Source organism: Danio rerio, chromosome 4 (genome assembly GCF_049306965.1).
Source record: "Danio rerio strain Tuebingen ecotype United States chromosome 4, GRCz12tu, whole genome shotgun sequence".
Taxonomy (NCBI): Eukaryota; Metazoa; Chordata; class Actinopteri; order Cypriniformes; family Danionidae; genus Danio; species Danio rerio.
The window spans coordinates 64,811,006-64,833,564 of record NC_133179.1 but is presented as its reverse complement, the minus strand read 5'-3'; the positions used below and the strand labels follow the sequence as shown (position 1 = coordinate 64,833,564).

General features: G+C 36.2%; 3 protein-coding genes across 5 annotated transcripts in view; 1 reads left to right on the top strand and 2 right to left on the bottom strand.

The window, feature by feature from the left end:
• LOC137487288 (uncharacterized) overlaps nucleotides 1-22,559 on the bottom strand; it is a 371,338-nt gene that overhangs the window by 229,892 nt on the left and 118,887 nt on the right. The window lies entirely within an intron of this gene.
• znf1069 (zinc finger protein 1069) overlaps nucleotides 1-22,559 on the top strand; it is a 616,019-nt gene that overhangs the window by 533,531 nt on the left and 59,929 nt on the right. The window lies entirely within an intron of this gene.
• Nucleotides 11,129-18,993, bottom strand: LOC108183760 (uncharacterized). The gene is made up of 2 exons (XM_021475519.2): nucleotides 18,822-18,993; nucleotides 11,129-18,476 (listed from the first exon to the last, which is right to left on the bottom strand). Exon 2 carries the CDS (start codon nucleotides 18,171-18,173, stop codon nucleotides 11,997-11,999), a length of 6,177 nt encoding a protein of 2,058 aa, XP_021331194.1. The 5' UTR covers nucleotides 18,174-18,476; nucleotides 18,822-18,993; the 3' UTR covers nucleotides 11,129-11,996.

Below are 22,559 nucleotides of genomic sequence, written 5' to 3'. Positions count from 1 at the left end.
TTTTTCAAAAAAAATTATATTTTGCGATTTTTCAAAAAAATATAAATTTTGCAATTTTTCAAAAAATTTTCATGTTTTGCGATTTTTCAAAAAATTTTCATGTTTTGCGATTTTTCAAATTTTCATTTTTTGTGATTTTTCAAAAAATTTTCATTTTTTGTGATTTTTCAAAAAATTGTTCATATTTTGCGATTTTTCAAAAAATTTTCATTTTTTGTGATTTTTCAAAATATTTTCATATTTTGCGATTTTTCAAATTTTCATTTTTTGTGATTTTTCAAAAAATTTTTATTTTTTGTGATTTTTCAAAAAATTGTTCATATTTTGCGATTTTTCAAAAATTTTTCATTTTTTGTGATTTTTCAAAAAATTTTCATGTTTTGCGATTTTTCAAAAAAATGTTCATATTTTGCGATTTTTCAAAAAATTTTCATTTTTTGTGATTTTTCAAAATATTTTCATATTTTGCGATTTTTCAAATTTTCATTTTTTGTGATTTTTCAAAAAATTTTCATTTTTTGTGATTTTTCAAAAAATTGTTCATATTTTGCGATTTTTCAAAAATTTTTCATTTTTTGTGATTTTTCAAAAAATTTTCATGTTTTGCGATTTGCAATTTTTCAAAAAATTTTCATTTTTTGTGATTTTTCAAAAAAATTTCATATTTTGTGATTTTTCAAAAAATTTCCATTTTTTGCGATTTTTCAAAATATTTTCATATTTTGCGATTTTTCAAATTTTCATTTTTTGTGATTTTTCAAAAAATTTTCATTTTTTGTGATTTTTCAAAAAATTTTTCATATTTTGCGATTTTTCAAAAAATTTTCATTTTTTGTGATTTTTCAAAAAATTTTCATGTTTTGCGATTTTTCAAAATTTTTTATATTTTGCAATTTTTCAAAAAATTTTCATGTTTTGCGATTTTTCAAAAAATTTTCATGTTTTGCGATTTTTCAAAAAAATTTCATATTTTGCGATTTTTCAAAAAATTTTCATTTTTTGTGATTTTTCAAAAAATTTTCATATTTTGTGATTTTTCAAAAAATTTCCATTTTTTGCGATTTTTCAAAAAATGTTCATGTTTTGCGATTTTTCAAAAAATTTTATATTTTGCGATTTTTCAAAAAAATTATATATTATGCGATTTTTCAAAAAAATTTCATGTTTTGCAATTTTTCAAAAAATTTTCATGTTTTGCGATTTTTCAAATTTTCATTTTTTGTGATTTTTCAAAAAATTTTCTTTTGTGATTTTTAGTGATTTTTCAAAAAATTCATATTTTGTGATTTTTTGCGATTTTTCAAAAAATTTACTTTTGTGATTTTTAGTCATTTTTCCAAAAATTTATATTTAGTGATTTTTTGCGATTTTTCAAAAAATTTTCTTTTGTGATTTTTAGTGATTTTTCAAAAAAAATCTTTTTTTGTGATTTTTTGCGATTTTGTAAAAAATTTTCATATTTTGCGATTTTTTCAAAAAAGTTTCATTTTTTGTGATTTTTTGCGATTTTTCAAAAAAATTTTCTTTTGTGATTTTTAGTGATTTTTGTAACTTCATTTTTTGTGATTTTTTGCGATTTTGTAAAAAAAATTCATTTTTTGCGATTTTTCAAAAAATTTTCATTTTTTACGATTTTTCAAAAAATTTTCTTTTTTGTGATTTTTTGCGATTTTTCAAAAAAAATCGATTTTTTGTTATTTTTAAAAAAAAAATAAAATTTTTTGTGATTGTTCAAAAAAATTTAATTTTTTGTGAATTTTCAAAAATTTAATTTTTTTGAATTGTTTATTATTTTTTATTTTTCGTGATTTTTTGTGTTTTTTCAAGATTTTATCATTTTTCATGATTTTTCTTGATCTTTCAAGATTTCATTTTTTGTTATTTTTCGATGTTTTTTCATTTCTCGAGATTTTTCGTGACACTGAAGCGGTTCCAGCAGTACATTCTCAGCAAAGATATAGGCTTTATTTTATTTTTTAAACTACTTTATTAAAAATATATATCATGCTGGCAACATTTCATGCAAACTACAACTTGTAACTCACAGAAACCCCCAAAGGACAGGCCTTTTCCTGCAGTGGCGGCCAGCTCCAGCTCATCGGGTTCTAGAGGTGACGGTGGATGCGCAGATGATGCGCTACTTGTGAAAAACCCTCAATGCTTTTGAAGCACAAGGTGCACAGCAAATTCATTGGTGTTCAATTTTTAAGTGTTGTGGTAATTCAGAGTGAAGTGTTAAAATTCTAGAGTTAAATAAAGTGTCATACACTAAAGCTCCAGCAGATCTTTATGACACACAGACATCAAGAATCAGGATATGAACCTCAACCATGGTTGCTAAAAAGAAAAAAGCTGCATATTTCATGCTATGTGCCAGCATAGTACAAAGCTCCCAGCATGCATTGCATCATAAATAAATTATGCAGCTTTATGTTGTTACAATCTCTTTCTTTTTATTTATTTTGTGTTGTGTTTGGGAGGTAATATTTCAGTAGTTTTTTTAATTGATTTTTATTTTTTTTGTTTGTCACCATTATTGAGATTCAAAGACTAATTGTTGATGTCTGTGTGTTTTTAAGTGCTGCCATAGATCAAACATTCACATTGTAAATCATGCTTTTAAAGTCATTAATTGTTAAAGCTTCAGTGGTTTCATTTATGTATTTTATTTATTTCACACACATAACTAATGTGACACTGAATTAGAAAACAAGCAGGAGAAGATGGCTTTGATATCATAGTTAATCTCTTCAGACTGACTCTTACATTTTCTTTTGAATTTTCATGCTACATGTAAGAATAGTGTGATTAGCACTAATAATTATAGCATCCAAATAAAAAAAAAAAAACCCATTTTATAGCAAGAAGTTGAAGAGGCTGACTAAAGCAGACTCTGTCCTCCATCATGGTGACTTCAAATGAACAACAGAAATTTCATAAAGAGCTTTTGTTCACATGACAGATTTAAAGCCAAAGCTCAGTAATAAGTGAAGCTCCATGATGAGTTGTTTAATGTGATGAGTTGTTTTAAAGATGTTGAAAATATAAATAAATTTTATTGTGTAATTTGTTTATTTTTTTTATTCATTATTATTTTATTTAAAGTTTTATTCTCAGTTGATTTCATCTTTGGTTTTGGCTACTGCTGCCAGTATTTTGATATACATTTTTCATATATTTTACACAATAAGAGTTTGCTAATTAACACTCTCTGAGTGGTAATTTTTTTTAACACTTTCAAAAGTGTTATTTTAACACTTTTTATAGTGGTTCCCATATAAACACTGAGGGAGTGTTAATTTGAACTCTAAGGTAGTTAAATCTACAATCTAAAATTTGCAGTGTGTATAACCCTTTATTGTTGTCTTTAATTGTTTATGTACCATAGCATAAACATTTAACATTTATTCATACTGTTGCAGCATGAAGTACAGTTGAGGGCGCTCCTGTGAAATATTTATTCAAGGTAATGGAGCAAGGACATTTTCACAGTACTTACGATAGTATATTATCTTCTGAAGAAAGTTTTATTTGTTTTATTATTTATGTTTTTCTATTGGCTACAGAACAAACAGTGTTAAGCTAGTTAAGCCTTTACTTTCTCAATCTGAATAAGGTAGCACTTCAGTATAATAGTCCTTTAGTTAATCAATTTACTAACACTAAGTGTCACCAATCTTGTGCCGCCTTTATTAATTACAGTTCAACATTAATGCATTATTAAAATCCAAAGTTGTGCTTGTTGACATTATTTCATGCACAGTGCATTAATGAACTAACGTTATTTAACTTAAACATTAAATCGTTAACAAAGATGAATGAATACTGTAATTAATGTATTAGACTTCTAAGTCATGTCAGTAAATGCATTAACTAATATTAACTAATGGACTATTACTCTAAAGTGTTACCTTAAAGGGTGACACTTTACAATAAGTTTGTATTAGTTAATGTCAAAGCATTTACTACCATAAACAAGCAATGAACAATACACTTAATACAGTATTTGTTCGTGTTACAGTCATCCATGCCAACTCACAGTCCATCAACTAAGCATTAAATATTATTTTAATAAAGCATTAGTAGATGTTGAACTATGATTAAAAATGTTGTACAAGCATTGTTCATAATTAGTTCATGTTAGTAAATACATTATCTAATGAAACCTTATTGTAAAGTGTGACATTATAAGAAATTAGTTATTAGAACTATTATGTTTAGAAATGTGCCTGAACAAGTCCTCTCTCCATTACACATAAATTGTGAAAAATGAACTCAAATTTACAAGGGGGGCTTATAATTCTGGCTTCAACTGTGTGCATTAATAAATAAAAGTCGTCACACTAAGACACTGTGTTCTGATAATCACAACTGCTCATTTAGGAGCCGGGGAAGCAAAGAGAAGAAAACGTTCCTGTGAAGATCTTTCACAGAAGCCCCACTCAGACTCTCCACTGTCTGCTGTAAGTTCATCGTTTGTACATCACAATTAGGTGGTGTATATACTCCTGAATATCAAATGTTTATCAAATGTTTTCAGAACAAGCAGGAACCCAGTGTGTCTGTAGCTTTCTCTAAGCAGATATGTGTTGTGTTAAGTGACAGAAAACCAAAGACTTCACCAGGCCGTAAAGCAAATCATTCAAATCTGGTGTCTATTAAATGTAGATCTGAGACTACTATAGAAAAAACAGCTAAAACTGTTAAGTTAGCGCTTTTAAACATCAGATCACTCAATAATAAGTCACTTTTAGTCAATGATTTTATCAACACAAATAGCCTTGATTTTATGCTTTTAAATGAAACTTGGCTAGATGACAGTTGTAGTGCAGCAGTTCTGAATGAAGCAGCTCCTTTAAACTTTGACTTTTTGAGTGTTTGCAGAGTTAATAGGAGAGGTGGAGGCATCGCTGCCCTGTTTAAAGATGTGTATGAATGTAAACAAGTGTCATTTGGTGACTATTTGTCTTTTGAATATCTGAGTATAGCACTAAAAGGGTCTCCACGCATCTTACTGATCATTATCTACAGACCTCCAAAATATTCTCCAGCTTTTATTGAGGATTTTACAGAGCTGTTATCAATTGTAACCTCTGAGTTTGATTATTTTAGCATTGCTGGGGATTTTAATATTCACATTGATAATCCAGAAATCAATGCTGTAAAAGAACTGATGACTGTTTTTAACACTTTTGATCTGACTCAGCATGTTCAAGGACCCACACACAATCGTGGACACACTCTTGATCTACTTATAACTAAGGGTTTACACATTTCATCGACTGTTGTTAAAGATGTGGCACTATCTGATCATTTCTGTATCTTTTTTGATATATTGATCACTCCAGCTATTAAAGACAGATCTGTCTCTGTCAGAAAGAGATGCATAAATGAGAACACCAGTGAGCAGTTTATGAAGGCCATATCACTAGCACCAAGTATATCTGCAGACTCTGTTGATTCTCTCCTTGATTTGTTCAATTCTAAAATTGAGAATGTCATAAATGACATCGCTCCTGTTAAAGTCAAGAAGATGACTGGCAGGCAAAAGGGATCTTGGACAAGGTCACCTAGAGTACAAATGATGAAAAGACAGTGCAGAAAAGCTGAGCGTATGTGGAGAAAGACGAAACTAGTAGTCCATTATAACATCTATAAAGACAGTCTTCATGCCTTTAATATGGAACTAAACACTGCTAGACAGACATTCTTTTCAAGCCTTATAAACAGAAACTTAAATAATGCTCGCACACTCTTTGCAACGATAGAGAGACTCACAAACCCCCCCAGTCGGATTCCAAGTGAGCTCCTCTCTGAAAGCAAATGTAATGAGTTTGCTCATTTCTTCACTGATAAGATCAATAATATCAGAAAGGCAATCAGCTCATCCAATCAGTCAAGTTGTGTCGATATCAAACAAGCTCAACCACAACTTAAGAAATCAGAAATTATGTCTAATTTCATGGCAATTAACGGCAAAATCTTAGAAGAAATTGTGCAAGTTATGAAAACATCAACCTGCAGTCTTGACACGCTCCCCACATCATTCTTCAAAACGGTGCTTACCTGTTTAGAAATGGATCTTCTAAAAGTGGTAAATGATTCACTTCTCTCAGGGATTTTTCCAACCTCACTTAAAACTGCAGTTGTTAAACCCCTCTTGAAGAGCAACCTGGATAACACCCTATTGAGCAATTACAGGCCAATCTCAAATCTCCCTTTCATTGGCAAAATCATTGAAAAAGTTGTTTTTAACCAGGTCAACAAGTTCTTAAACTTCAGGGGGTGTTTAGACAATTTTCAATCTGGTTTCAGAGCACATCACAGTACAGAGAGCGCTCTTATAAAGATAATCAATGATATACGCCTAAATACAGATTACGGTAAAATAACAATGCTGGTATTGTTGGATCTCAGTGCTGCATTTGACACTGTCGATCACAGCATACTTCTGGATAGGCTGGAAAACTGGGTTGGGCTGTCTGGCACGGTCCTCAAATGGTTCAGATCTTACCTTGAAGGTAGAGGTTACCATGTCAGTATAGGTGACCATAGGTCGAGGTGGACACCCATGACGTGTGGAGTCCCACAAGGCTCGATTCTGGCACCTCTCCTGTTCAACCTTTATATGATCCCTCTGAGCCAAATAATGAGAAAGAACCAAATCTCCTACCACAGCTATGCTGATGACACTCAGATCTACCTAGCCTTACTGCCTAATGACTACTGCCCCATTGACACCCTCTGCCAATGCATTGATGAAATGAGCAATTGGATGTGCCAAAACTTTCTTCAGTTAAACAAAGAGAAAACTGAAATTATTGTGTTTGGAAACAAAGATGAGGTTCTCAAGGTAAATGCGTACCTTGGCACTAAAGGTCAAACGACAAAAAATAAGGTCAATAATCTTGGTGTGACTCTTGAGTCAGATCTGAGTTTCAAAAGTCATGTCAAAGCAGTCAGTAAATCAGCATACTATCATCTCAAAAACATAGCAAGAATCAGATGCTTTGTTTCTAGTGAAGATTTAGAAAAACTTGTTCATGCTTTTATCAGCAGCAGGGTAGATTACTGTAATGAACTCCTCACTGGTCTTCCTAAAAAGACAGTCAGACAGTTGCAGCTCATCCAGAACGCTGCAGCCAGAATTCTGACCAGAACCAGAAAATCAGAGCACATCACACCTGTCCTCAGGTCTTTACACTGGCTGCTAGTTACATTCAGAATAGATTTTAAAGTATTATTACTGGTCTATAATCACTAAATGGCCTAGGACCTAAATGCATCACAGATATGCTCACTGAATACAGACCTAACAGATCACTCAGATCATTAGGATCATATAAACTAGAAGTTCCAAGAGTTCAGTCAAAGCAGGGTGAATCGGCTTTTAGCCACTACGCCCCTCGCTGCTGGAATCAGCTTCCAGAAATGATCAGATGTGCTCCAACATTAGGCACATTCAAATCAAGACTGAAAACACATCTGTTTAGCTGTGCCTTTACTGAATGAGCACTGTGCTGCGTCCGACAGATTGCACTATCATGTTTTTCTCTTCTTCTTCATTCTTTTATATCACATTTTACCTGTTTTTAAGTTATGTTTTTACGCATTTTTATTATTTGTTTTTATTTTTATTTTACTTGTTTCTTTTATTCTTGTTTATGTAAAGCACTTTGAATTGCCATTGTGTATGAAATGTGCTATATAAATAAACTTGCCTTGCCTTGCCTAAACGCATATGATCCTAAAAGCTTATTTGGGTATTGTAAGAATGAAGATGTCTGCATATCTGTAGTGAGCTTTATTGTGGTCAAAGTTTGGATAACCAAAGATTGATCTTATACACCTGTGACCCACCCAGTAAATATGCAGACAAGTTTTTGATTAGCTGACCGGAGCAGTAACAGCACCTATTGATGTAACTGAAAAATCAAGTGAGATAAACGTGATAGCGGGATCAAATGGTAAAATACTGGAGAATCTCGACAAAAACAGCTGGGTTAAGTTGCGCCCTGGAGTTTTCCGATAATAGCTTGGTATAAAATGTATTTTTTATCATCCTCTTTTTGATAGACATCATCAAACATTCTGTCCAAATGCTCAGGAGAAACCTTATCATATCAATATTTCCCTAGGCTATATGACACTTGATAGGTGATTTCTCTTTATTTAAGAGAATAGTTTAAGGATGTTGCATATTATTTGGTTATCATAAGTAAAGGAAACCGTTAAGTGTTGCAGGACATAAGAGCAAGTAATAAAATACAGCCTAGACTATAGCCTATATTTCCTTGCGCTCAGCAGCTATAATAAAGCTCTACCTTTACAATTTTTTTTTTTTTTTTTGTATTTAACCACGTCAGACAAAAACATTAACACTTGTTTACACAGGACTGGATGACAGAAAAGAAGGTAGGATTCTGATGGTTTTACTCTCCTGAAAAATGCTCTGTTTGCACGATTTGATTAATGTCATCTTATCCAAATGCCTCATATTTAATATTTCAAAACTCTTTTGTTGTGTATTGTTTTTTGTACATATAATTTAGCTATGCCCCATATGGTCCAAAACCAGACAAGTGGACAAATCTTAGCTTGTTTTTAATAACACAAATATAAATATGCATATAATAAACAATACTGCTGCTAATAATAATAACATTATGAAAAAAGCAAGTTGTCATAAATAAACTAAAAACAACCCACCCGAGATGAAGGAGGCATGGAGGCAGCAGTTTTTATATTTATGTAGAAAATAATAATTTTTGTAATATTTTAATCCTTTGAAACATATTTGCGTGTTGCTGTAAAAACTTGCCTATTGCTACTTTGCAACAAATTTTTTGTAAAAAAAAAAAAAGAAAGCTAAAGGATTAGGTTAAGTTGATAAATTTAGACTACTGTATACTGTACAGGCTATTGTCATATCCAAAAGATAGGCAAAGATTCACAGCTTTGCAGTCCCACCCACATTTCACAACCTGTATGAGCCAAGTGTGCCGCAAGCCTACGTTTGAGTGAAGGTTTCGGCCGTTAGATCGCCCCCTGGGGGCTGGTTGCAGTACAAGTCATAAAGCCCGCCTCCTCCGTGTTAATGAAGGAGACTTGAGCCCAAATAAAAAAAAATATTACACTTGCAATAAAATATCCCGAAAGATAGTTCTGGTCGATTAAGGCACTGGTTTTTGTGCTGAAATACACAGCAAATTCATTGGTGTTAAATTTCAAGTGTTGTGGTAATTCAGAGTAAAGTGTTAAAATTCTAGAGTTAGATAAAGGTAAAATAACCCTCTCGGCATTAGAAGTTGATTTGCCTCCTTGTCACACAGAGTAACATGTATCTACCTTTGTAGAAAACCCTTGTATTAGAGAAACTAATCAGAGTGTCTGAAATCTCACCACACCCTCATTCACCTGGCCCTTAAATTGGTCAATTAGTTTAGTCCACTAGACAGAGCGAATGACCACAAATAAGTGAATTCAGACACCTGCTGTTGAACACCTGCTGTTAACAAGCACAATCACTGAAGGAATAAGAAATTGAAGGAAGAAATAAATCTACAGACACAGCCTCACACCAAACCAACTGAATTAAAACACAGGATTAAACAACTCCATTAAATAATAGTATAAGCAGCTTCACTGATTACAGTTTGACTTTATTTCTGTAAGAATATTTGACAATGAACAGAGGTTTATATTTTTTTATTAAAAATATTTCATTTGACCTCACCATCATGGAGATCAGAGGCTTCTTATTTGAGCTCTTGAAGCTTTACTCTTAATGCTTAATGTTTCTCTGACTGCTATAGCTGTGTTTCTAAAACTCATCAGCTATAGCAAAAAAAGGTCAAGAGAAACTATACTGTTTATGCTTTATTGTTAGAGATATAATTTCAGGTGTTTAGTAAGTTGATTCATGAACATATGCAAATATAATTGTATTAAAACTGCACGGGATAATACTACTGGCAGTCTGCTGCTCTTCATAGACAATTCAACAAACAATTAGGATGCAATTAATAATTAGAGTGTCATGCACTAAAATTCAAGCTCCAGCTTGTGCATTATGACACACAGGCATCAAGAATCAGGATATGAACCTCAACCGTGGTTGCTAAAAAAAAAAAAGCTGCATAGTTCATGCCGCAATGCATGCTGGGTGCCAGCATAGTACAAAGCTCCCAGCATGCATTGCAGCATGAATAAATTATGCAGCTTTATGTTCTTACAATCTCTTTCTTTTCCTTTATTTTGTGTTGTTTTTGGGAGGTGATATTTCAGTAGAGTGTTTTTTTTATACTTTATTTTAATTTTTTTGTTTGTCACCATCATTGAGATTCAAAGACTAATTATTGATGTCTGTGTGTTTTTGAGTTCTTCCATAAATCAAACATTCTCATTATAAATAGTGGTTTTATTTTATATTATTGGAGCTTCAGTGGTTTCATTTATGTATGTTATTTATTTCTCACACATAACTAATATGATATTGAATTAGAAAACAAGCAGGAAAGGATGGCTATGTTATCATTATTAATCTCTTCAGACTGACACTTTAATTTTCTTTCAGCTTTCCATGCTATATGTATAAATAGTATAATTAACACTATCTATAGCAGCCAAAATAAAAGACATTTATAGTAAGAAGTTGAAGAGCTTGACTAAAGTAGACTCTGTCCTCCATCATGGTGACTTCAAATGAACAACAGAAATTTCATTAAGAGCTTTTGTTCACATGACAGAAATAAAGTCACAGGTCAGTAATAGGTGAAGCTCCATGATAAGTTGTTTAATTTGATGAGTTTTTTTTTTAAAGATGTTGCAAAATAACATTTTTTATTGTGTAATTTGTTTTATTTTTATTTAGAGTTTTTTTTCTCAGTTGATTTCATCTTTGGTTTTGGCTTAGTGATTCTGCTTGTTAACAGTTGTTCATCAACAATTCTCAATCCTCCTTTAATTAGACACTTAATTGTCTCATTAACTTCATCACTGTCTGAGTGTTCAGCCCTCTGTAGTGAGGACACTAGTTGTCGAGTTCTTATGGGTTACACACACCAGTATCTGCTTCTAACTCGAAAGAGCTTCAGCCAATAACAGGGGACACAGGGAACAACTCCAAGGCTTTTCAGCTTTTGTATTTTAACTTTCAGTTTGCCCAATAATACAATACTGTAGCGCTTGAACAGTAGTAGCGATACCAGTAGCAGCGATAGCAATAGGTTGATAACCTTAGAAAAGGAACAAAATATATAAAATATACATTATTCGCAATACTGACTTAAACACAATGTAATATAAATAAAGACAGTTCCTTCACAAATTTTGTCTCAGCATTATTAATTTGCATATTAAAATAATACTTCTTAATATTAATGCAAGCATTTCACTTTACATAAACTATTTACATAAATGAACAGCATGATTAACTTAATATTGTGCACAAAGTATTATAATGCACAAAATAATGAACTACAGCGCAACAAAATAGTAGCTGTCTTTTATATTGCACATATATTATGAATAAGGCAATGCATGTGGCAGTCCTTGTAATTAGAAAAAGTCAATTCTCATACCATCAGTGTCCCTGAGATGACCAAGTGCTGATGTGCCTTCCCTTCCTTACTCACTGCAGCTTAAAACTTTCTGCATGCAATCGTGAAAGTTTATTAATGCAGCGATCGCGTTCTTCAGCTTTCACAGCGCGTCTGCATGCATGCACTTGCCATGTGAGTTTTTTTTCTTTCCGCATTCACTCGGCACTTCCCGTATCTCCTCGGCACTTCCCGTATCTCCTCGGCAAGTTCCGGATCTCCTCGGCAAGCTCCGTCAGCCAATTGCTTCCGCCAAACACTTTCAGTTTCGTTAGTTCCGCCTAATTCCTCCATGCATTGATTCGTATGAAGTCCAAATTCGCGATTTGACTTTACACCTCCCACTTGAACTACTGGTTCTTTGAACCCAAGTTGTTCACAGAATTTAGTGCGTGTTTAGTGCTGTTCCTCTATAGGTATTAAGACAACTAAACGTCTTACGTCTCTGTGGAGGATAGTTGCAGGGATTCTGTCAGTCAACTTTTTGGTTGTGACTTTGGCTTTAGCAGGCTTTACGTTTGAGACTGGGTAGCTTGTGAAGACTTTAACATTCACATCTCTGACAATACCTTTGTCATCAGCATTGACTTGGATGACTCTGGCCAACTTGTACTGACTCCTCAGTGCATTTTGGTCTGCTAACCAGACGACATCTCCAACAGCAACATTCCTTTCCTTGGTGTGCCATTTGTTTCTTACAAACAAGTTTGGCCCTGCTAACTGACTCCATTTCCTCCAGAATTTGTTAACTTCTCCTTGGATGACTTTTAATCTTTTATAAGGATAGCCAACAAAATCAAAGTCACCTGGGTCTCCCTTTGGTCCAGATCTTCCTAACAGAAGAGAGTTGGGAGTGACATATTCTACACAATCCTCTCTGCTCTGCGTCCTTGCATCAATAGGCCTCTCATTAGCCAGGTTAGCTGCCATATAAAGGAATGTTTGAAATTCGCTCCAAGTGAAAACACCATCACCTCCCAAGTTGTGAAGGGCTCGCTTTACTATGCGAACAGCGGCCTCTGCTGCTCCGTTCCTGTGAGGAGAACTTGCAGGATGGATCTTCCAAACCCATTCAGTTCCGTGTTTAGCAGCTTTCTCCTCTAGCTCAGATGTTTCTAACTTATCCAGGAACTTGTAGAGTTCTGTGAGAGCAGGTTTAACTCCGATAAAATTTGAGCCGGGGTCGGACCATAATTTTCTTGGATGACCCCTCAAAGCCGTGAATCTTTGGTAGGCTAGCATAAACCCTTCAGCAGATTGGTCACTCACAATGTCAGTGTGTATCGCTCTAGATGCCATACAGCAGTAAACGATTCCCCAAACTTTGAGATGTACCCGCTTCCTCACTTCATCCTTTACTATGTATGGTCCAAACAGGTCTAAAGTTGTGTATTCAAAGGGTGCTGCTGGTTCTGTCCTTTCAGGAGGAAGGTCTGCCATGATTTGCTCACATCTCTTTGCTCTTGCCTTCCTGCAGATCACACAGCTGTCTACAACTTTCTTGGCTAGTCTCCGACCTTTAATCACCCACGCCTTTTTCCTCATTCTTAGAAGTGTCCCTGCTACCTCCTCATGATTTGCACTGTGGGCTTCTCGGGCTAATAACATGGACACCCATGCACTACAAGGTAATATTGCGACTGCAATCTTTTCTTCATTAAAGATCTGTATTCTTCCACCACAAACCAAGAGTCCTGAATTTTCTCTATACACAGCCAGTCTGCTAAGTGTAGTGTCGGGAAAAGTCACACCCTGTTGAGCAGCTAGAAAGAGTTCTTTCAGAATATACTCTTCCTCTTTCACAGTCAGCATGGTTTGTTTGATCTTGTTTTGCAACACTTCTTTTCTTTTTCTCTCATTTGAGTCCTGATCCCTGAATCCTAGCCACTTCTTTACAGCACGCCAAACCCAGCCGATGACTCTGACTAGCTTGGTTAAATTGCTGTATTTTTCCTCATCCACTAGTTTCTTAATAATTAAGTCACGAGGTGTTCCTTTTGGTAAGTTTGGTCTTTTTCCATTTTCACCAGAGTCAGAAACAACATTGATTGAATCACCAAGGATTGAAACTTCAGGAATTCCTTTACCTGCTTCTGCCAGGTCCCTCTTTGTTTGAGATCTTGTCAGAACTGCTGAGAATGTTTTCCGTTGAAGTTTGTTAACATTCTCCTTGGCATCAGCAGCAACCTCAGCAGCTGATTTCTTTGGCCACTCCTCTACTGAATATCTGAGGAATTGTGGTCCCTCCTGCCATTCGGACTCTTCAGCAAGATCTTCAGGAGTGCCTCCTCTAGTAATGATGTCAGCGATATTGACATCCCCTGGTATCCACCACCAGTCACTTACTGATCCAGACTTTTGGATTTCTCCAACTCTATTTGCAAAGAAAGTTTGGTAGCCATAGCTATCACGTTGAATGGCCCCCAGCACCGTTTGACTGTCTACCAGGTGAAACCAGCGCTCCACTTCCATCCGCCCATGCTTTTCAAAGTACTTCCTGAGTCGTGCAGCGAAAACTGCACCGCAGATTTCAGCCTTCACAGCATCTCCTTTCTGGTCTAGTGGTGTTAGTTTTGCTTTAGATTCAACTAGTCTGACGTCTATCCCCTGGTCTGTATTCCATCTTAGGTACAATACAGCTCCATATGTTTTATCACTACCATCTGAGAAAGTGATTCCCCAGGGTTTTCCTTTCCAGCCAGGAGGTGTAAGACTTCTGTGGAACTTGACCTGATTAAGCTGCACATATTCCTCAAATAATCTGATAGCTTCTTCCCTGAGGTTTTCAGAAAGTGGCATGTCCCATGTCTCACGGGTTAGACTCCCCTTTCCTGTCTCTTGGAAAGCTTTCCTGACAAGAATTGCACCCTTCTGTTTGGCAGGAGTGACAAGACCAACTGGGTCATAGAGGCCAGCAACTTGGCTTAACAGGTGCCTTCTGGTCAAAGGGTTTGGTGTTCTCAGTCTCACCTCACTTTTTAAGAGGTTCTGACCCGTTCTCATTTTCTTCTTTCTTACTGAGAAATTAATGGAAGCCATGATGTACAGCTTATCCTCCTCTACCAAGTACCCTGTGCCCAAAGCCTTGTTGTCTTCATCTCGTAGCTGGTTTGGTAGTATGATTGTTTTAGATTGAGAGACTGATTCTTTTGGAACTTGACTTGGATCAACCACTTCATTCCTCCCACTTTGCTCCGACCGAACCCATGGTTTCAGTGCAAATCCGCCAGCTGCTAAAATCTCCTCTAGCCCATTTGTTATCTCTTTCAGTCTCTCCTGGCTATTATGGGATGTAAGGATGTCATCCACATAACTGTCCTCCTCAAGGACTCTGCACTCTTCTTTTAAATGAGCAAACTTTGCCAGCCTAGCTGTCTCACGCATAGCTAACTGTGCAATGCATCCAGCAGGACGATCTCCAATGTTAACTCTAGTGATAGCGTACTCACTTATTTCTTCGTCTTGAGTGTCTCTCCAGAGAAATCTGTGAAGATGAACCTCACGCTCTTCCAGCCACACTGAATTGTACATCTTTTTTATGTCTCCAAGAGCAGCAAATACTCCCTTCCTGAATCTTAGCAAGACAGCTCTGATTGGGTTGAGTACATCTGGTCCTTTTAACAGAAGATCATTCATGGTTAGCCCTTTGAATTTCTGACTACTGTTCCAGACAAGTCGCACTGGAGTGGTAGTTGAATGCGGATTTGGTGCTACCAGGTGACTAACATACCAAACAGGTCCCTTCCATTCCTCAATTACTTGTTTAGTAAGCTTTGTTGCTGCACCCCTTTTCACCATGTCATGGACTTGAGCTGCATAAATGTCCTGCCATTCTGGTACCTTTTTCAGTTGCTTTTCTGTTCTGAGGAAAGCAGCTTCTACTCCACTTCTGTTGTAAGGAAGTGTAGCTGGGTCCTGAATCCATGGATACTTTGTATCCCAGTGTGGAGCTGTGCTGTGGGTATCCATTTCAACATATGTGAGACCCTCTCTTATAATCTCCAGTTCTCTTTCTTCTGCTAGGGTCATCTCCTTCCCTCCAGGCTGACAGTTTCCACAGCGACATCCTCCACATTTTGGCTCACAAGCTGTGCCAATACTATCCCATTTCCACCAGTCAATAAACTCTCTGTTGCTTGCTAGTGAACTTCTTGGGCTCTTTCCCTCTTTGACAATATCAGTAATTGCTGGTCTTTCTGCTTTTTCTATGATTTCTTCATACCTGGCTGCAGCTGTTCTCATGGACCGAGCAAAATGTGTTTTGGACTCGTATGCAGCCATATCCACCACTTCAAACAAATCAGGGTGTGCTCCAGCCACTGTTTTCCCCAGCGGGCTGTCCCACAGGACAAGATCCCCAACAATCTTTACTCTTTGTGGAGCGAGTCTGCCCTCTCGGTGACTGATGAGGAGATCTATTTTTCCTGGTCTTTTCAGTTCTTCTAATTCCACCTCTGGAAAGAATTCTCTAAGTTTCTCTTGACTTACGATTCTATGAACTTTGGCAATTTCTTCCAAACCATAGCAGATCAACTGATGAGCCTTCACTGTCCCCTCAGGAGTTTTGACTCTAATCCTGAGAAGGTATCTATTTGTGCTTACTCTGATCGCCATCTTGCCAACTCCATGAACCACTAGAGTGATTTTTTCACCTCTCAGCTTAAGTCTTTCAGCAGCTTCATGGGTGATATAGTTTGTATCAGAAGCCAGATCTATCAAAGCGCCAATCTTCTGTCCTGCATTCGTGGTTACTTCCATCAGCATCATGATAACAGGAAGCTCCTTTAATCCACTTTTACTGACCAATCCCTGCTGGTCATTTCCTGAGCAGTTTATCATCTTAACTTTGTTGGTGAATGCTTTTTTGCACTTCTCAGCCAATTCTGGAGAAAGTTCAGCCAGGAAATGTTCCTGCTCTGCAGTCAATCCACTTCCTTTTCTACTATCTTTACTGATGGTTTTCCCTTCATTCAGGTTCTTGAGGTCCCATTTTGGACAGAGGAAGTAATGGTGGTCTGAGAAGTCTCCTTTTTTGCAATCTTTGTTTCTGCAAAGGTAGTTATCACTGCACCTGCTGTCATCCTCATGAACTCCCAAGCACTTTTTGCATGCTCCTAGTTTCCTGATGATAGATTTCTTCTCTGTCAGCTTCAAGTCTTTAAATTTTCTGCAGAAGAAAATCCTGTCTCTATGTTTCTCTGCCCCACACACGATGCAACCAGCTTCTGTGGAGTCTTTCTTTGTCGTTCTAGTAAAAGCGTAATTCTTTTCAAATTTTCTTTCTGGCTTTTCCACTCTTTCTGAAATCCTAAGTTGTTCCAGCCTTTCAAGCACTTCTTCCTGTTTCTGAAGGAATTGTAACAGCTCATCAAAGTGTATGTCTGGTGTGATGTTATTTGCAGGATCTGTCATATATACGAGCCATTCTCTTTTCAAGAGTTCAGGTAACTTGCTTTCGATGGATTTTATCACAAGAGGATTCTTCATTGCTCCAACGTTTCCAAGATCTGTGAGATCAGCCAAGGCTTTTTCCACCATTTGGATTAATTCTATTACCCTTCTTGGTTGGTTTCCTCTCAAAGCTGGCATTTTCTCTAGTTCCTCTACAATTTCCATGGCAATTGTAATTTTGTTACCGTATCGGTTGTCTAACACCCTGAATATGTCATCAGCAGTGTTGTAGGAAGACAATCTGAGCTCTTTTGCGATTCTGTCATCCACGCTATCCACTAACTGAATCTTTTTCACTTCAACAGACCCAGTGGGCTCACCTTGCTTCTGGAGATTTTCCCAGTCCCTCTTCCAACGATAGTAATCTCTCTTATTACCAGTGAATTTAGGTAGACTTGTTGGTTTAATTTTTACCACTGGCACGATCTGTCCTGCAGGTACCATTATGTTTGGATTGTTTGTCATACTCGTGTCTAATGCTTGTGTATCTTCAGCAGCTCTTCGTGCCCAAGCGAATTCAGCTTTTCTTGATTCAAGCTCATTGCTACACTCTTTCAGTTTGCGAACATGACTTTCAAGATCCTTTCTCTCAGGTGCTGGAATCCATCTTTCCCATTTTAGCAAAGTTACAGTTGCCTCTTTCACCAGTCTCATCGAGAGCTCCAGTTGCACTTCATAACTTTCATATCCAGTGCCATCAACAGGCATAGCGGCTGTGCGATCGCAGGCTTTTTCAGCTGCTGAAATTGTGGTTAACACATCACTTTGTCCATATCTTCGCCAGAGATTATCTTGTACTATCTCAGTTACTTCGTCAAACTTTGCATTACATTCTTCCACAGCTTTCTTAAAGTCAGCTTCTTGCTGTGCTGAAAGTTGTACCTCTGCACCATCTTCTGTAGCTTCAATCTCTGCTATTAATCCAGCTTTATAGTCATCATTAGTTTCAAACACTTTTCTTGCTCCAGAAGAAAGCTTTTTAAATTCTTCTTTTAGCTCTGATTCTATAAGTCGGTGTGCTTCTCTACAGAGAAAGTTAGCTTGTTTGGTAAAGCTACTTTTTGCAGTGGTTCTTTCCTTTTTTAGCTGTTTAACTGATTTTCCTAATGCTTCCTCAGCCATTTTCTTTGAATTTTGCTTTCACTTGGTGTCAGCAGAACTTTGTCTTTGGACGTCACTAAGCCGTTGATCTTTATGTCCAGCTGCTACACTCTTGGTTATCAACTGTCGAGTTCTTATGGGTTACACACACCAGTATCTGCTTCTAACTCGAAAGAGCTTCAGCCAATAACAGGGGACACAGGGAACAACTCCAAGGCTTTTCAGCTTTTGTATTTTAACTTTCAGTTTGCCCAATAATACAATACTGTAGCGCTTGAACAGTAGTAGCGATACCAGTAGCAGCGATAGCAATAGGTTGATAACCTTAGAAAAGGAACAAAATATATAAAATATACATTATTCGCAATACTGACTTAAACACAATGTAATATAAATAAAGACAGTTCCTTCACAAATTTTGTCTCAGCATTATTAATTTGCATATTAAAATAATACTTCTTAATATTAATGCAAGCATTTCACTTTACATAAACTATTTACATAAATGAACAGCATGATTAACTTAATATTGTGCACAAAGTATTATAATGCACAAAATAATGAACTACAGCGCAACAAAATAGTAGCTGTCTTTTATATTGCACATATATTATGAATAAGGCAATGCATGTGGCAGTCCTTGTAATTAGAAAAAGTCAATTCTCATACCATCAGTGTCCCTGAGATGACCAAGTGCTGATGTGCCTTCCCTTCCTTACTCACTGCAGCTTAAAACTTTCTGCATGCAATCGTGAAAGTTTATTAATGCAGCGATCGCGTTCTTCAGCTTTCACAGCGCGTCTGCATGCATGCACTTGCCATGTGAGTTTTTTTTCTTTCCGCATTCACTCGGCACTTCCCGTATCTCCTCGGCACTTCCCGTATCTCCTCGGCAAGTTCCGTATCTCCTCGGCAAGCTCCGTCAGCCAATTGCTTCCGCCAAACACTTTCAGTTTCGTTAGTTCCGCCTAATTCCTCCATGCATTGATTCGTATGAAGTCCAAATTCGCGATTTGACTTTACACTAGTTAGGATTTTGCTCTGGAATTTAAGGCTTACGTGTGTTCGAATGAAAAATACAGACAATGGGATTTGTTTTTAACAGAAATATTCTGGAAACTGAATTTACGAATGTAAAATGTTGAAAACAGCAGATTACTGGCAACCACTGCTGCCAGTATTTTGACATACATTTAACAGATATTTTACACAATAAGAGTTTGCTAATTAACACTCTGGGTGTTAAAAATTTTAACACTTTCAAAAATGTTATTTTAACACTTATAGTGGTTCCCATATAAACACCGAGGGAGTGTTAATTTTAACTCTAAGGTAGTTAAATCTACCAAATCTAAAATTTGCAGGGTGAGTTTGATTAAAAAATACAGACTGTTGAATGTGCTTTTAACAGAAATATTCTGTAAACTGAATTTATGAATGTTAAAAACAGCAGATTACTGGCAACCACAGCTGCTGGTATTTTTCTGTAAAATCTAAAAATGGAAAAAAAAAGAAAAAGAAAAACAGCAAAACGGTTTTTGTGTCACCATTGTGAAGGATAATAGCGTCTCTGTTCAAGTCCAAGATGAACTGAGAGTATTTGATGTTATGCTGCATCTTCTTTTGTTTAAAGGTAACTGTGTAGTTACTAATGCAGTCAAAATCTGTTTGCTAGTTGCAATCACACATGAAACCATTGATGCATCTAAAGACTTTACATTTTTTTCTACTAAGCTATGATTTTGTAAACTGAATATTGTATTAGTTCATGAAATATGGTTATTTTTTTGTAAGTTTGTACAGTTATATAAAACTTCCATGTTTTTCACAGAAAGTTTCTGGCAACCACAGCTGCTGGTATTTTTTCGGAAATGTAACAGATATTTTACACAATAAGAGTTTGCTAATTAACACTCTCTTGGTGTTGACAATGTTAACACTTTTAAAAGTGTTATTTTTAACACTTATAGTGGTTCCCATATAAACTATGAGGGAGGGTTAATTTTAACTCTAAGGTAGTTAAATCTACTATCTAAAATTTGCTGTGTATGTGTCCCACACTGCTAAAAACACTATTAGGACACATATATTTCACTAAAAAGTGTAAATTGGTTGTTTTTGCGTTATTTCAAGCAAATTTGTACTTTCGGTTTGAAACTAATTTTTGAAGCTGCGTCTCGACCATGAGATAATAGCGTGTATTCCAGCGTGCAGACTGGACGTCTGTGCCAGAGTGTGTCTTATTACGTCTTACAGTGCGGCTCAAAGGACATCTTTTGCGCTCAGAGCTGCTTTTGTGAAGAGATCATCGGCAACACTGCTCGAAGTTCACCATGGAGGTGAAAATGAATTTCCCGGACCGGGACTCAAACCCAGGCCGATGCGGTGGGAGCGCTGAATCCTAACCACAAGAACACCCGGGAAGGCCTGGCTAAAGGTTGCCCTCAAGCCTAGCTGTAGGCCTCCACCCAGGTGTGCTGCAGCTGCTCTGACAAAAATAACTCTAACGTTTGTAACCTCCTCCTAGAGAAGAGAAAGTCACAGTTCTTCTTGGGAGGGACTGTCACATGCTCTGTGTAAGAGCATCCTATCGACACCACAACTTGCCATGACAAAAAAGCACAGCCAGCGTTGAAGGAACTCCGTTCACCGAGCCGTGTCCTCTTTCCAAGCAGCAAGCTAATGAGCACTGCTGACGCAGACTGGGCCAGTGGCGCATACTGGCACCTGTAAGTAGTGGTTATTCTTGGTTACACCGGCCAATCACGTTCCGAGTTGGAACCAAGATTTTTTAAATTCTTGGTTACGCTGGCCAATCACGTCCCGAGCTGGAACCAAGATTCGCCCTATTTTTGGTTACGGCAGCCAATCATGTTCCGAGTTACAATGAACGCTATGGCCAATTAGAGCCCTTATACCATTCATGATTTGTACTGTAATAACAGATTTTGTCGCAGATTAATTCGGACAACAATTGCAAAGTAATTATTTTTATAAAAAGTTGGTTTAAATGAATAACCATTACAGTAACATTAATTACTACAACACGATTATTTTATGATTGTTCTAAATGTTATATAACGTTATTTGGTAAGATTAACGTTAGCTGACCAAGCACACTGTACAGTTTTACTACAAACATTTTAATGCAGTTATTATACATTGCAACACTTTATATTATTATTTACTACCATAGTTACAATAATTGCCGTGCATTATTCTCACACATTAATTAAACACTTCACAAATAATAAATATAAGGCTCATTTCATCAGTCACTAATTATAAACAAATAGTATAATAATGCTCACATATCACTACATCACTAATCATAAACTAATCTAATAACGCTCACGCATAATACATCACTAATCACAAAGTAAAAAACAATATGGATCACCCATGAATGCCTCACTAATAATAAACCTATAATATAAGGGTCACAAATTAATCCATGGGTGAGGCAGTGGCGCAGTAAGTAGTACTGTTGCCAAACAGCTGGTTTGAACCTCGGCTCAGTTGGCGTTTCTGTGTGGAGTTTGCATGTTCTCCTTGCCTTCGCGTGGGTTTCCTCCGGGTGCTCCGGTTTCCCCCACAGTCCAAAGACATGTGGTACAGGTGAATTGGGTAGGCTAAATTGTCCGTAGTGTATAAGTGTGTGTGAATGTGTGTGTGGATGTTTCCCAGAGATGGGTTGGAGCTGGATAAGTTGGCGGTTTACTCCGCTGTGGTGACCCCGGATTAATAAAGGGACTAAGCCGACAAGAAAATGAATGAATGAAATTTATCCATTGCTAATAATAATAAACTAACGCTTAGACATGAATGCATCACTAATAATAAACCAATGATATAATAATGCTCACACATTAATTCATCACTAATAATAATCCAGTAACAAAGTTAACATTAATATTCTTCTTTAATTTTCTATTTCATAGATTAAATTTAGTGGCAGACTAAAATATAAGTAACTTCAATTTAAAGTAATAGTTTGAATGCACTGCTTTTACATGTAATAGAACAGTAGTTTTCAAAATGTAGAAAATATTTTCTTTTTGAAAATGAAAATATTGTCTTCAAAAAAAAATTACATTGCATGTACATTATTACATTACAAAAGCGATAACTCAGAATAAAATTTAACTTATTCGCTGTCTCAACTAGGACAAAGCTTCGTTTGACTGTTTGCTGTTGATTGCCAAGGCAAAAAAGCCGCAAAATATTGGAGAGGAGCTAATCAAACCCACCTGCATTAAAATAGTGGTGGAAATGTGTGGTCCGCAAGCAGCTGAAAAAGTTAAAACTGTCCCTCTTTCTAACAACACTGTGAAAGACAGGATTGATAAAATGGCAGAAAACTGCAAAAATCAGTTGCACGAAAAACTTAGAGGAGTGCAGTTTGCT